General features: G+C 44.9%; 1 protein-coding gene across 1 annotated transcript; it reads right to left on the reverse strand.

Moving 5' to 3' along the window:
- Positions 1-13,893: 13,893 nt before the first annotated feature.
- NKX2-8 (NK2 homeobox 8) lies at positions 13,894-15,487 on the reverse strand. The gene is made up of 2 exons (XM_036840955.1): positions 15,124-15,487; positions 13,894-14,450 (listed from the first exon to the last, which is right to left on the reverse strand). Exons 1-2 carry the CDS (start codon positions 15,278-15,280, stop codon positions 13,894-13,896), a joined length of 714 nt encoding a protein of 237 aa, XP_036696850.1. The 5' UTR covers positions 15,281-15,487.
- Between the last annotated feature and the right edge of the window lie 967 nt (positions 15,488-16,454).

The following is a 16,454-nucleotide window of genomic DNA, read 5'->3' on the forward strand; positions in this document are numbered from 1 at the left end:
TGCTTCACAGAGAAAAAGCTCTGAAGATCATTAGAGGAGTCCTCTTGAGTCTTTGGCTGAGTACTGATTTGCACATAAATGAGAGAAAATTCCCCAAGGCTGGGAAGAGTAGCCAGAACAATTCCCAGAGATCACACAATGCTAGAAGGAGTTCTTGTCCTGAACCAAAATGGAGAGATCCCATAACACATTGGTTAGAGTTCTCAGAAGGATCATGCCTTAGTGATGGAACTAAATTAGTTCCCTCCACCAAAAAAAGGCTGTTCTGGACTCAACCTAACAAAGCTTAAAATCAAGCCTCAAAAGGATCAAAACGATCCACAAATACCTTAACCGGATGGCAGGAAAAAAAATCAATAATCTTTAAAGGAATACAACAAAATCCAATAGCAAATAAAACAAATTCACAGTTCTGAATCCAATTAAAAATTACCAGGACTTCAAAGAAGCAAATAAATATGACCCATAAGCAGAATAAAAAGCAATTAATAGAGATGGAACCAAAAATGACAGAGATCATGGAATTCATAAACAAGGATTATAAATCTTACAAGTATGCTCAAGGATTTCAAGAGAAATATAAACTTGATGAGGAAAGAAGGAAGATATATATATGTTTTAAAGACCCAAATAAAACTTCTAGAGATTAAAAAATATAATACTAGGAAAGATAAGTGAATTTGAAGACACTGCAAAAGAAACAAACCAACATGAAGCACAGAGAGAAAAAAAAAAAAGAACATTGGAAAAAAGAGAAACACAATCTTAATGAGCTGTGGGACTAATCAAAGGATCTAATATATCTGTAACTGAAGTCCCAGGAGAGGAGACTTAGGGAAGAGAAGTGGACATAAAATATAATTGAAGAAATAAGAACCAAAAAAATCCAAATTTGTTGAAAATTATAAACCCATATAACCAAAAAAGATCAAGAAACCCCAAAAGAATAAACATATTTAAACCACTGTAGGCACATCATAATCAAATTGTTGAAATCCAGTGATAAGGAGAAAAATATTTAAAGCAGCCAAGGGAAAGAGACATTACATAAAGAGGAATAAAGATAAAGAATGACAGCAGACTTAATATCAGAAACCACACAGGCCAGAAGACAACATAACAACATCTTTAAAGTGCTGAAAGAAAAAAACCTTGAACCCAGAACCCTAGATCCAGTGAAAATATCTTCCCAACAAAAAGGTGATCTATAAGTTCAAAGTAATCCCAAACAAAATCCTAGCAGGCTTTTAAAAAAAAATACAAGTTGATAAGCTGATTCTAAAATGTACTTGAAAATGCAAATTACCTAGAATAGCCAAAACAATTTTGAGCAAACAAAAACAAAAGCAAAGTTTTAGGATTCACACTACCAGACTTCATGACTTACTATAAAACTACAGTAGTCAAAAGAGTGTGGTATTGATCTAAGTATAGATATAAATCAATTGATGTTTAACAAAGGTATCAAAGTAATTCAAAAGGAAAGGATAGTCTTTAACAATGGTGCTGGGACCATTCATCTATGGTAACAGTTGGGAATACAGAGTATAAGGAAACATACTGATAAAGCAACTAAACATCTAGATGGAAAAAAATGAACCTTGACGCTTACCTCTCAACAAAAACTAACTTTAAATGAATCACAGACTTAAACTTAAGGCTAAAAGTATGAAGCTTCTAGAAGAAAAGCTTCTAGAAAAAAATCTTCATGACCTTGGGTTAATAAAGATTTCTTAGAGCAAATAAGCTTGAATCAAAAAAAAGAATCAATAGATTGGACTTCATCAAGTCTAAACTTTCATTCTTCAAAAAATATCATTAAAAAATAAAAGTGCAAGTCACTGACCGAAAGAAAACATTTGCAAAACCCACATCTGATAGAATAGAGACCTCTGTCCAGAATACATAAAGAACTCTTATAATACAACAAAAAGACAAACAACCTGGTTTATTTTTTTAAGTGGGCAAAGAATTTGAAGAGGCACTTCCCCAAAGAAGATATTTATGATGGCAAATAAGCACATGAAAAGATGTTCAACACCACGAGTCCTTAAGTGAATGCAAATAAAAGCATCATGAGATACCTCCACAACTCACTAGAATGACTAAAATGTAAAAAGACTGACAAACCTGGTGCTGTTGAACATGTGGAGCAATTAGAACCCTCATTCTAGTTGTTACTGAGAATGCAAAGTGCTACAGCCCATTTGGAAAATAGTTTGGCAGTTTCTTTTACGGTTCAGTACATACTTTTATATGACTCAACAATTGAATTTGTAAGTATTTTCCCAAGGGAAATGAAGACTTGTAAATGTAAAATCAAAGACTTGTTCCTGAACTACAAGGTCCTACTGTGTAGCACAGGGAACTATAGTCAATATCCTGTGATAAACCATAATGGAAAAGAATATGAAAGAGAATACATATGTGTATAACTGAATCACTTCGCTGTACAGCAGAAATTAACATAACATTGTAAATCAACTATACTTCAATAAAATATATAAAAAAAGAAGCCATTTTTAAAATGAATAGAGCCTTAAAAGGACTTGTTCATGAATGGTCATAACAGTTTTATTCATAATAGTAAAAACTTGGTAGCAAATCATATGCCCATCAACTGGTAAATTGGTAAACAAATAGTGTGATATATCAATATAGTGGAATAATACTAAGCAATTAAAAGAAAAAAAATACATAGATCAATCACAAAGTATTATGCTAATTGAATGAAGTCTTACAAAAAGGCTGCATACTTTAGGATTACATTTATATAAAATTATAGAAAAGCAAAATAATCATTACAGAAAGCTGATCAGTGGTTCCCAGAGGTTGGAGGTGAGGGTGGGGAACTGACTACAGAGAGGCAGTGAGAACACTTTTGGAGTGATGGAAATGTTCTCTGTCTTAATTGTGGTGGTTGTTACATGACTGTTTACATTTGTCAAAACTTGATGTCAAATAGATAAATGTTATTGTATGCACATTCTACCTCAATGATGATTATAACAAGAGAGAACGGAAGGAGAGAAACTGAAGATTGTGAGTCTAGGCAAGTATCCTAAGAGTTTTGCTAAAACGGATAATAGCTGGCAAGGGAAGGAGGGTCAAGAGAAAATACTTTCATTGTTAACATGGGGGAGATAGCAGTATGTTTGTATGCTGATGGGAATGATGCAGGAGAGAGAAAAAAATTGATAATGTAGAAGCAAGAGAGCAAAATCACCGGCATGATATTCTTGAGAAGATCAAAGCAGGGGCCACTCATCTATGGTAACAGTAGGGAAGACAAAGCATAAGAGAGCACTTGCTTTCAAGGCAATGATGTCGTGGCAGACGTCTATGGATGATCTCTCTTCTGGATACTTCAATTTTCACAGTGAAGCAGGAACCTGAGCGTAAGGACGAGGGAGGAGGTGGGAATTTGAAGAGAAACAAAATGGTATGAAACAGTCAAGGAGGATAATGGGAGGATGAATGGTCTAGAGACATCTAGCATGATGGCCTGGCAACATTAAGGGCTCATTTGAGGTTAATAGTCATAAATTCAAAGTCAGACCAGTCAATGTGGTTGTGTGTTTTTCTACAGCCATACTGTGCTGCCTGGGTACAGGTGCAGACTAGAAGGAGAGTTAGATTTAACAAGAGTTATAGTTTTGCCTCGTGTACAATGAAATGAGAGAAGGTCAAGGGGTTGAGGGTATGTTCAAAGGAATGATTATAATGATTGTTCATGGTAGGGTAAGGAGGGAAGTGAGGGCATCAAGGAACTGGGCGATAGTGAAGGGTGGTAGGACCAATGGCTTGGAATAAAAAGCCTTAAAGATGGGCATACCACTTCGGTAAATGATCCATATTAGGAATTTACCCTTGAGAAATACTGAGGTAGATGCACAATGCCTGAAAGAATGTTCATTTCAGTATTTTACATAACAGTAAAAATTATACTGTGTGTAATACAATTATATAAATATTGAGAATTGGTTAAATAAATTATGGTCCTAAGTTAAAAACAGGTTCTGTGTGATTGTGTGTTTACCTGTCAGGTAATATGTGAGGCTATGCTGTGGATTTATCTGGAAGTTGGACTGAGAAACTTATAATCTGACACTTCAAAGAACTGTTGTTTGTCCTTCCATTATTCTGATATCCACATAAGTGGACTTCCTGGAATAATCAGTAATAAAGTAAATGAGAATGCAATTGGTCCTTGCAGAGGTTTTTTATCACCTACAGATGAGTCATGGCAGAAGAGTCTCCATAGGAATAACCTCACACTAAGCGGTTAAACACTGTGGCCTGATGATCGTTGCTCATGGTGTCTTCAGATGCCCTCCTACCTGCCTGTAAATTTGGAAGTTGACCATTCTCCCAAATGTCACCAAGAGCATGTGGCACAGGTACTGTTCAAAGTAATGGGAACAGGCATAGTTCCCACTCTTCTGAAGACTATGGTATAAAATATACTTTATGGTATCAAATATCACATTGTGATATTTCTTCGGAAAGTTTAAAGGAATAATTAACATTGTAAGCATGTATAATATGTGGTCATAAATTAAACATTTAAGAAGAACACAAACGTAGTAGATTGTATTATTATTCAAAATATCCACCTTCCCGCCTGCCCAGTTGGTATTAAGCTTGATCATGTGACTTTGCTTTAGCCAATTAAATGCAAGAAGTGATATAGATCCTTTTCAATCAGAAGCTTTAACAGCCATGGTATGTTCTCTTTCTCCTCTGAAATGTCCTATATAGGGGATTGTTCCTTCTGCCTAGGTCTCAGGATGAAAATGAAATAGTGCAGGCTGCAGGGATATGGCACATCAATAAGAAACAAACCTTTGTAGCTTAGACACTGGGATGTTGGACTTGTGTGTTTTGTAAACAAAACTTAGTCCTAGCTGACTGCTACGATAAACTAAAACAAATTGAACATAACATTGGATGTATGTCTGTAGAATGGAGTAGGGACTACGTTTATGCACTGCCAACTAGCAGATGTTATTCATGCATTTAACACTCACATTAATCAAGTGTGGTAGGTGGTATTAGCTCTAGATGATGGTCTAAGGGACTGAGGTGAAAAATAATTTTACACAATTAATGTGACAACCAACATTCAGTTCTCTCTTTCCACATCAAGGATTGCTCAGTTCTCAAGTCCATGTTCTTTCCACTCTATCCTACTGCACTCAGAATGAAGGAGTCCTGAGTTTGTTGCAGCTGTACACAGGATGGACCCAGGTGACTTATATTCCAATCAGTTAGGGAAAGCTTTACAGACAAGGAAGGAGTTCTGCAACTGTAACCATGTGCAGAAAGAAAAAGAGGTAGTGACTTGTAGACTAGGGCATTTCTGAGCAAAACATTAGTCTAAAACAAGTTCTAAGGCAGGAGGACGATGGCTGGATGATGCAGCACAGTGGACTTCCCTGAGAAAATAAGAGGGCTCAAAGCCTTAGTGTGCAAAGAGACGTGGGAAGCGAGGAGGTCTTGGTGAAGACCTCCTAGAAAGAGGATGAAGGGAAGTCTTCAATAAGTCATGAGGTTATGGGAAAGAAGAGCCCTGTTAAAGCAGCCATAGATAGCTATGTTCATAGGGGTAAGGGTCAATTTAAAGAGAATTAATTTGGATTTTTGGTAGATATTTTGGCTTTTGTCTTCTTTATATGCAATGATGTGCTGTTACCACATCTGTGCAGAATTGGGCCCCAGAGTCCCCATGGAGTCCTTAGTTGGTAAGAAGTTAGAGTTCTCACCATCCTGGGAATCCCCACACCTAGATGCCTAAGATTAGACAAGTTTCGCAGCCTCCCTCTGTTGTCTGAAAATTAGCTGGCTGAGGCATCATATAGTGGCAATGAAGGAAGAAAGGTAATGTTAAACTGCAAAAGTGCCTTTTCAGAGGGATTGGAGGCAACTAAAAAGTCTAAAATCAACTGATAATTCCTCTACCTTCTAAGGCTTCACAGACATGGGTTTTGGGTAGTGGAGTTTTCAGAAGTCCATGATTTACCAGAAGCTGGTGAATTACATCTCCCCTGGAAACCGTATTGCCCTGTTTGAACTCATATCAAGTAAGAAACTAACAGCCAGCTCCTCCTGTCTATGTCCTTTTGAACCACTTCACAGTCTGGTTTTTCCCTTGTTAAAGGCAGAAATGGTATGATTCCCAGTGCATGACTCTTGGTACAGGAAACAATCTGAGGCTGCAAAGAAGAGGAAACTAAAGGATAGAGGACAATTGTTCTTTCCAAGCCAGTATGATCCGGGTTCCCTTTGTGGTTGTAATTTACAGTGATACAAATGAGATGTATCCCTGCACTTTCAATAGCTCACCTCAATCTCCTATTCATCATATCAGTATTATAATCATGAGAGACCAAATGTCATATGAAAATAAGTATCCTTAAGACCATAGCTTATTTATATATTCCTGTATTTTCCATATTATTTTACAAAGAAAATATTTTTAGATTGAGAATAACGAACTATCCATCCTACCTGGGTCTGACAAGTGAGACTATAAATTAGAGGTTTTCTTTCTCATTAAAAGAACTGAACATTTCCAAACTCTGCTTCTATCCCATTTATATGTGTATTATATGCATGTATAGAATATTTACATATTTAAAGTTAAAGGGACTGTTGTGGAATCAGGTTGCTCAACTGTTAGGCATACCTGAAGAAATCTGAGCACATGTTCACTTTCCTCTCAATCAGTGACAAGTTAGGTGAAGAAGATTCTTGTAATGTTGTCTGGAAAACAAAATTCTGGGAGCTCCATTACATTCTGTTGGTTGCCTCTGCTCCCACACACCCCCAAACTGATAAAATGATTAACCTTATCTAAGATAATATTTCATCCCCAAATATGGAAAATAAGAAAATCCTACTCTATCTCTACATTTCTGACTTGAGTTAAATACAAAGCGTTCCCTACAGTGAATTAGGAGCACCGTTGAACACGTGGCCAGATAAATGACTGAATCAGTCAGTGTGATTAGGCAGGAAAAACAGTTTCTCAGAAAAGCAGTCACTTTCTCAGAAAAGCAGAAACTAAACCAGGTTTCTTTTGTCTTTTCCTGGCGTTTTGTGTCTCTTGCTCTGAATTTCAATTTTGTTGTTAAAAAAAACAATGTTTCCTGTCATTTCACTGATACTTGTTTGACTGTCAGACCCTGATATGTTACAATGACTCAGGGTTTCCTCTGGTTGAGAATTTACCTCCCAAGAGGTAATTTAAACCTAAACAGATAACTTCTTTAGGAGGAAGCACTGCTTAAAACACTAGCCTTGAGCAAAGCTGGAGAAGAAGGGTATAACAGACATCTCAGGTGAGAGATTCAAGGGCCCTTTTAATGGATTCTTGGGCACTTTAGTCTCTGGTTTAATTTGCAAGCAGCCTCCACTCCTCTTCCTAGTGAATTCTGCCAAGTGTGCTGTCCAGCCCCTAGGAAAGGAGAAGGAGGGGGTAGATGGTACTGCAAGAAGAGAAAAGGGACAGTCCAAATCAGAGCTTGTAGCTGGGGAAATGCATTTGAAAACCCGCTGACTCATAAAGGACCACCCAGTCAGAATGCAAGGGGAAATTAAGCATGACCAAGGTCCCCTTACATGTTCTTTCCATAACACCCTACTCAAAGAAACTATACTGAAACTATGGCAGCTTTTGAAATTACATGACCTAAATAAAGACCTAGGGATTTTTATTGGTCCATAGGGCAGAGTATTGAAGAGAATATGATCTTCTGCCTCTAAAATCTGATGTTACTTTTCTGGATAAACAACAGGAACTCTCTGCTGGACATACTTGGGAAAAATGAGAACCCCTATGCTTAAAATTGGGGGGAGGATGTGTGACTGTTTAATAGCCTAACTGATTCTTCCTGGTTAAAACACCACTCTATAAATCAGCATTGAAGGGAATACTGTTTACATCTTCAGTGAGCTTATAGACTGAGTAACACGAATGGTGGGAATACAGGAGAAAGGGGAATGTCACATACCTTTGGTTATTAGTCTGGGCAGGGGCATTGGAGGGGAGTTAGGTGCAGAATTGGACTTCTGAAAATAAATCCACTCCCACATGATGGCCTGGAGAAATGATGATGAGTGACCTGGAGGGATACAATTTCTCATGCAAATTTTGAATACTAAGTGATAGAATCATATCCATAGAAATGAGCATGCCCTGTGGTAGGGACAGTACTTCCTTAGCCTTCCAAAAGCTCTTTTGACTGTCTGTTATTCATTGTACAGATAACCTGCCTAGACTGGTTAACTGAAACACCCAGAACAGGTAAACATGGTTAACAAACAATTTAACCATGCCGAGTCCATAGTTATCCTGCCTGGGCATTCTATTCCTAAGTCCAAAACGTTTTAAAGGTAGTGAAGTGCGTGTGGGTTGAAGAGGCAACAATTAATTGTGTTAATGCAAGAGAATAATAAACAACTAAACACCATTGTTAGAAGGGAAGGTATAGGTTAAGCTGAGCTCAAATAACTTCCTTCTAACCCATCAGTAGCACATTATCTAAGATTCTAAAGTGCTAAATTGGTCAGACAAGAGATGTGCTAAGATGTAAGGTCCTCTGAACAATGAGGAAAGAAAATTGAAGTGAAGATTGCTATCTCCACCCACAAGAGACTTATGTGAGATGAAGTAAAAATGTTTACAATAGAAGAAAAGAGAGAAAATATGAAGAGGATGATATTTAATAATAAAGATAACACTAGAGACATAGGAAGGAAAAAGATGACTGGGGAAAGGGCTAGGGAAACCAAAGTCATAACGTTCCCCAGGGATCTGGGCCTGGGGGTTGGGAAAGCTTAGAGGAGCTTATCAGAGTCAGCAGCAACCAAACGCTGAGTGGACAATTGGTGTCAACGAAGCGGCAGCAGATGTTTTTCTGGAAGAAGAATGGTGGAATGATAGTCACAGGAAAATATTGTGACCTGCAGACAAGAGCTGTGTTTCACTGAGAGCTGAACAAGAATGCAAACAAACAGACATAGGGGAAACACAGAGGCTGTGTCCAAAAGCTGGAGGTTTGGTAGATGGAGAGGGAGGGAGGGAGGAGAGAAGGGCAGAGAGAGACCAAGAGACACAAAGATGCTAAAAACATGTCTCTTTGCCAACAAACACATGAAAAGATGCTCAACATCACTAATCATTAGAGAAATGCAAATCAAAACTACAATGAGGTATCACCTCACACTGGTCAGAATGGCCATCATCAAAAAATCTAGAAACAATAAATGCTGGAGAGGGTGTGGAGAAAAGGGAACCCTCCTGCACTGTTGGTGGGAATGTAAATTGATACAGCCACTATGGAGAACAGTATGGAGGTTCCTTAAAAAACTAAAAATAGAACTACCGTATGACCCAGCAATCCCACTACTGGGCATATACCCTGAGAAAACCATAATTCAAAAAGAGTCATGTACCACAATGTTCATCGCAGCTCTATTTACAGTCTCCAGTCATGCACCACAATGCTCATTGCAGCACTATTTACAGTAGCCAGGACATGGAAGCAACCTAAATGTCCATCGACAGGTGAATGGATAAAGATGTGGCACATATATACAATGGAATATTAGCCATAAAAAGGAACGAAATTGAGTTATTTGTAATGAGGTGGATGGACCTAGACTCTGCCATACAGAGTGAAGTAAGTCAGAGAAAGAAAAACAAATACCATATGCTAACACATATATATGGAATCTAAAAAAACAATACCGATGAACCTAGTGGCAGGACAGGAATAAAGACACATGTAGACAACGGACTTGAGGACACAGCGGGGGAAGGGGAAGCTGGGACAAAGTGAGAGAGTAGCATTGACATACATACACTACCAAATGTAAAATGGATGGCTAGTGGAAAGCTGTTGCATAGCACAGGGAGACCAGCTCGATGCTTTGTGAAGACCTAGAGGGGTGGGATAGGGAGCGTGGCTCAAGAGGGAGGAGATATGGGGATATATGTATACATATAGCTGATTCACTTTGCTTGTTGTACAGCAGAAACTAACACAACATTGTAAAGCAATTCTACTCCAATAAAGATATATAAAAAAAAGAAAGCTGGAGTATCTATCTATAACACTATGAACATAAAGTTAGGAAGGATTCCTAGAAATAAAGGGAAATATTTCATAAGAATAAAGGGTCAATTTATCCAGAAGATATTTTTTTAAGATGTTTTTTTTGATGTGGACCATTTTTAAAGTTTTTATTTAATTTGTTACAATATTGCTTCTGTTTTATGTTTTGGTTTTTTGGCCCCGAGGCATGTGGGATCTTAGCTCCCCAACCAGGGATTGAACCTGCACCCCCTGCATTGGAAGGTGAAGTCTTAACCACTGGACCGCCAGGGACGTCCCCAAAAGATATTTTTAAAAAACTAATTTATATAATCCTTTAATAACATTGCTCAAAAAAAAAACAAAACAAAACATGTCTCTTACAGAAGTGTCTATAAGGTAACCAAGACTGTCAACTGGGAGAAATAAAACAAAGAATGGGAAATAATTCCCACCATGTGGTTAAAGGCATGAGATCTAGAGCTAGACTGCTTGGGTTCAGATCTTCTCTGTCACTTACTAGCTGTGTGATCCTGGACAAGTTACTTATAACCTCTCTGGCCTTCAGTTTCCTCATCTGTAAAGTGGTAACAGTAGTACCATCTTATGGGGTTGTTGTGAAGATCGAATGAGTTAATATAATTTAAAAAATTAGAATATTGCCTCATACACAGGAACATCAATAATGTTAGCAACTACTGTGATATCCCGTTATCAGTTTCTGTGAGTGGCCTTAAGCCACGTACGGTACTTTTAGCACACTTTCCCATCCTTCCAGACCATCCATAAGACAAGTTTATGATGGCTGGGTAGTATACGTGCTGTCGCCACATCAAGATTCCAATTGTCCACTTTAATGGCAGTTTACAGGGTGGCTTAAATGTGGGCAGCTGAGGACAATGATAACATTCTGTGAGGTTTACAACTGCTTTGCACAAGTCACTCCTACACATTGAGCCTCAGTTTCTTATCTGCAAAATGGGTGCATTATATATGCCATGAATAAGGTTTCTGCGAGATCAGCTGTGAAAGTGCCTAGGACAATGCCTGGAACACAGTAAGTTTCAATAAAAGTTTGCTGAGTGTGAATCTGCCTTGTGATATTGGTGATGGGTGATAGGTATGAAATACTCTCATCTGGGGAGGGAGATTCTAACAGTTCTCACAGCTGCTGGGAGAGGCCTTGGGTTTAGCTTCCCTCAGCAGAGCCCTGGAGGAATTGATCTTTTAGATCAGAAAGGAAATTGACATTTATTATCTCCAGCTTATCACAGGTGTGAACAGAAGATAAGTGACAGCCTGATTCTCTAAAATGGGTGGGTGGTGATGGCAGTACATTAATAACTCTCCCCTTTGGCTTCTCCTCTCTAAAGGAAGGGGCCTAAAGGAAAAGGAGCAAAAGGAGGTGGGTAACAGTGTAGACATGAGGGATCCTGATGCTAATGCCATAAGAAATGTCTGCCCTTCTCCTGCCCAGGACACAGGCTGGATTGCTATGGCTGTGACCACCTCTCTGGGAAGCAAATAAATGGTCTTTCATATTGGTTAGACCTCTGGGTGAATCTGGTTGAGGACATGCTCTCCCAAAGAGCCTCCAGGGAAGAGTCTCTCCATAGTCCAGATCCCTTAGTCCCATGGGCCTCATATTTAATAGACTCTCCCTGCTTTGCATACCCCAAGTCCTACTTTCTCTGGAGCTCCAGGAAAGAAAAGACCAGAAACTGAACAGGTGGTGATTTTGCACTTTCTCTCCAATAATATTCAGGTCTTCGTCACCACCAAGAGCAGAGAATGAGAGCTACAAATCTTTACCTTCATTCTTGGAGAAACACCCCTTCAGGAGGAAAAGAGCCAAGCACCCAGCCAGCTGACAGCAGGGACACATTCTGAGCCCGGCCTTCTTCAGAAATCTTTCCCTCCTTTTCTTTCCCATCTGCTCTGCCAGGACTAACTGGGAAGTCCCCAGGGCAGTTTCCAATATATGTCTTACAACATCCAGGCTCCCACACCAGCAATCATTTATTAGAAAGAGGTTTTATGATACAAATTTGATAATCTCCCAGGCACACTGGCACTGTTCTAATTGAAGTTGTAAGCCCATGAAATTCAAGCCCTTTGTCTTCCTGAAGGCCACAAGGTTTAAAAAGATACTATTGTCCACCCTAACACCCACTACATTGTCACCAGGGACTGATTAAACAGAGTCCTGAATCGGAACAGTGCGGATTTTGTCTAGGTCCTTTTCAGGCCTGACAATGCCCTTTTCAGTTCCCAAGACAAAAGGAGGTTTAAGGATCGAGATTCTTCTAAGATAACCGCATCCATATGGAAGGCAAGGTGGCCAGCAGCTGAGACCCAAACACCCCTCTCCCTTCCCCCTCTGCCCTCCTTTCTCTCTCCACCCCCCAAAATCCCAGGTGATAACACTGCCTCAGCTACCCACCCCCTACCTCCTCCTTCATTTCCTCCTGGGACCAGAAAGCTAAAGCCCAAAAAAAGACCCAATGCCTACTCCTCATAGACCTCATCGAGCCCTTACTCCCTCCCCTGGATCTGATACCCAAGACTGATCTTTTCACTCGAATCTCCCTTCAGTGGCTGGCAGAGAGGAAGGTCCTCACTTCTCTGAGAGAGTGACCACTGCACTGCATGGGAGGCCCTGCGGCTACTGATACCGAGGGGATACCCAAGCGAAGAGCAGTTACAAACCCGAAGAGTAGAACACTAGGTCCCCCACCAGGGTGTACATTGGGACCCTGGGTGAAATGAGACCGACCAGCGGATCCCACACCTATGTCAGGCCCCCAGGGCTTTCCTCCCTCCGCTGGCAGCCCTGAACTGGGTCATTCCCCGCCACCTTTTAATTTCTTCACCACGTCATCCACTCCCCATCCCACCCTGGCCGGGTGTTACACCAAGAAGAGGCAGAAAATCACAGCTGCCAAGTGAGGCACTCGCAGGCTCAGCTGGGGGTTACAAGATCCCCGCATACTCCTCGGGTCCCTGAGACCTCGCTGCCGCACTCCGGAAACGAGTGGCCAGCAGTCAGGCCTGGGCTGCTCCCCGGCGCAGCACGCTCAGCCCGGGCCCCGCTGGCGCTTCTCCGGAGAATCCCAAGGGAGAAGCTCATCACGCCCTCTCGTTATGCCCTGTCGTGGCCGACTCGGTTGACCTTTGGCGTTAGAAGCTCCAGCAGCTCCGGGAGCCCAGAGGGGGGCTCCGTCTCGCTTCGGGGGCAGAGCCACCTCCCGCTAATAGATACCCCAGAGGTGCCTCTGCTTTCCCTTCCCCCCTTCCCCCAGTATCTTTCTAAAGCCGTGTGGGGACTGCGATCTGCCCTTCGGCCCAGCTCGGGGTGGGCCTTAACTTGGCCGGTCAAGGAGTGGGCCGGCGCCCCGAACTCCGGTCGGGAAAGCACAGCTCCCACCTACGTTCCCGGCAGGCACGCAGGGGGACCCAACCCTACACATTTTATTCTCGTACCGCAAAGAGGAAAAATACTCTATTTCTTTTAAAAATACGTCGCTCCCCATACAAATCGCTATTTTAAAATGTACAAATAAGGTTCAAGCAATAAAATCTAGCTCTGGGGCTGGCGGTCGAGGGAAGAGGAGAGGGGATATCTTGGCGAGAGTTCCGGGTGCGCTGGCTGACGAGGGCGGGGCAGGGGACCCCCGCGTCGAAGGAGGAGGGGCCCGGGACGCGCTCCAGGTCTCCGGCTCTAGCCCTGCTCCGGCCGCAGAGCGCACCCCAAGTCCGGCGTAGCCCCAGGTGCCCGCACCCCGCGGCTGCCTCACCAGTTCCAGGAGACCAGGGCGGGGGGCGCTAAGTGCTGGTAGGCGGGGAAGAGGCCGAACGCCGAGCCGGGACCGAAGGCGGTATAGCCTGGCAGAGGGCAGGCGGCTGCCGGGGGCGCGCCGCTCTTGTCCCGGGCAGCGGCCGTGCCCATCTCGCCGCTGCCGCCGCACGGTTGCCCGTCGCGCACCAGCACGGGCACCACCACGCGGCGCAGCAAGCCGGGCGCGGCGCGCACCTCGCCCGCCGCTGCCAAGTCGGGCGCCTCCGCGGCTCCCGGCGCGCGCGCGCGCTTCAGCTTGTAGCGATGGTTCTGGAACCAGATTTTGACCTGCGTGGGCGTGAGGCGCAGCAGGCGCGCCAGCTGCTCGCGCTCTGGCGCTGACAGGTAGCGCTGCTGCCGGAAGCGCCGCTCCAACTCCAGCGTCTGCGCCTTGGAGAACAGCACCCGCCGCTTCTTTCTCTTCTCGGCGTCCGAGCCCGGAGACGCAGGCCGAGCGGACGGCCGCTGCGACGAGTCCCGCGGGCTGGCCTCTGGGCTGCTCTCGTCCGAGGCTAGGGACGCAAAGAAGACACGGCCTGGTGAGACGCCGGCCCCTCCGCGGGCCGGCCGCCTCTCGCGTGTGGGCGCCGACCCACTCGCCCGCGGCTTTTGGGATGAGGTCATTTCCTTCCCTGGGCCCATATCTGAACACCCACCTCTCCGAATTCGATAACCTTTTACACCACAACCTGGGACCGCGCCCCCAAAGAAACCCGCCCCGGGTTAAAACAAGTCGGCTCTGATCGCTGCGCTGGCAGACGAATTCACTGCAAGCTGCCTCACCAAAACGGGCCACTTCCAGGTTGACTGCACTGCGGTTTGCCGAGGTTTGCAAAGCCCTGAATCCAGGCTCGCCAGTGCTGCCCATCCCAAACCGAGGCCGGGAGAACGTGGCCACTGTTTCAGGCACTTAAGGGCGGTGTCTTAAATATTTAAATATTCTGACCCCTAGAAACAGAATCTCAAATCCCGGGCGTTAGTGCCGGGCGCAGGGATCTGATCTCAAGATGTGCCAACTGGCATAGGGGTTTGAGGAGGACAGAGCCTCTGGGACAGACCGACACTGAGGAAACCCAGACCCTGGGCTGGGGTTTCCGCTTCCCAGGCCCGCGAGGGCCGGAGGCTTGGCTCTGCGCTCCCCACTTCCCTCGCCCCCACCCCTGCCGCCGTCCACCGCTCACTCACAGGGGTAGTGGCCGCGCTCCGATTCCAGCCAGGTGGCGTAGGGGCCGGGGCCGGGGGCGCGTAGCTCGGGCTCCCGCCTCCGCAGGTGCTGCGCGTCCTGCTCCGGTAAGTCCAGGAGCCTGCGCACGGTGAAGCCGAGGCGTCCAGAGGTAGCCATGGCCGAGGAGGGGAAGGAGGCGGGGGCAGGGCAGGCTGGGAACCGAGGGGCGGCCGGGGACGCCGCTCCTATGGGTGGGCGTGAGAGGCGCACGCCATGCACTGGCTGCCGAGATATTAGGGCATCTACCGTGGAATCCCTGTTTATATAAACAGCTCTTCCCACCCGGGCGAGGCCCGGGACTCCCGAGTGTCAAGTACCTGAATGCGTGCGGGACCAAAGCCCCGGCGAGCCCGGAAGGTGCCACCTCCGCCCCCCGCCCCGCCCCGTCCCCCGCCCCTCGGGCGCCCCGTTACCTCCCAGAGGCGGCAGGAAGCAGCCCTTCGCATTAGCGATTCTGTCTGATTAGCCCGAAGTGGGGACAGATAATGGGGATTGTTGCCAAAGAATAACATCTTGGGTGGCGAGCGGTGGCTACCGACCGCCGGTCCCAGCTTCCTCCTCCTCCAGGGCTGACATCGGGCCTGGCCCCGCGGGAGCGCTGGGAAGGGTGGGGGCGGCATGGGTGGGTTTATGAGCACCCAGGAATTTATTCCCTGTTTGCTTTATTCCTCGAGCTTGTTTGCTGGAGTGTTCGTTTCCCGCAATTATCCGTAAAGTGATTTACAAGACGGCGTTAAACTCTGGCGGGCTCTCTTTTTCTTTTTGGTTGGGCCCCTCTGAGGATTCAGAGGCGAGAAGTTTCAGGCGGGCACAGAGGAGTGGCTTCGCCCCGCCGGCGTCTGTGCCGAGGGTTTTGAAGGCCGCTAGGAACCTCCCATACCCCAAACGTCTCCCACAACTTCAGGGGTGCTGGGGAAGGGCTGGCAGCATCCGGGGGGCCCCAGCTCGGCGCCGGTTGCTCCAGACCAGCAAAATGGAGGCGGAATTAGGCCAGACTGTTCTCCCAAGTGCTAGCCTCGTTTTCCTCCTCCCGCCAGGTGGCTGGCCTTTGCGGGGCCATGCCCCCATCTAGGCCCCATGGGCGGCGGCGTTTCCAAGGGCGGCCTGCGAGGGAGTTGCTGCCTCCTTGGCGTCGCCAGGTCCCCTGGCGCCACTTGTGCGCCTGGGTTCCGTAGCCTCAGCGTTAGGCTGGGGGCTGGACATGCAGGCCTCGGGTGACTTGGGCTCTCCGCTCCGCCAAAGCTGCCCGGCCTGGTCTGGTAAGGGACCGATTGCGGGAATTAGGACTGCG

This window comes from Balaenoptera musculus, chromosome 2 (genome assembly GCF_009873245.2).
Source record: "Balaenoptera musculus isolate JJ_BM4_2016_0621 chromosome 2, mBalMus1.pri.v3, whole genome shotgun sequence".
NCBI classification, from domain to species: Eukaryota; Metazoa; Chordata; class Mammalia; order Artiodactyla; family Balaenopteridae; genus Balaenoptera; species Balaenoptera musculus.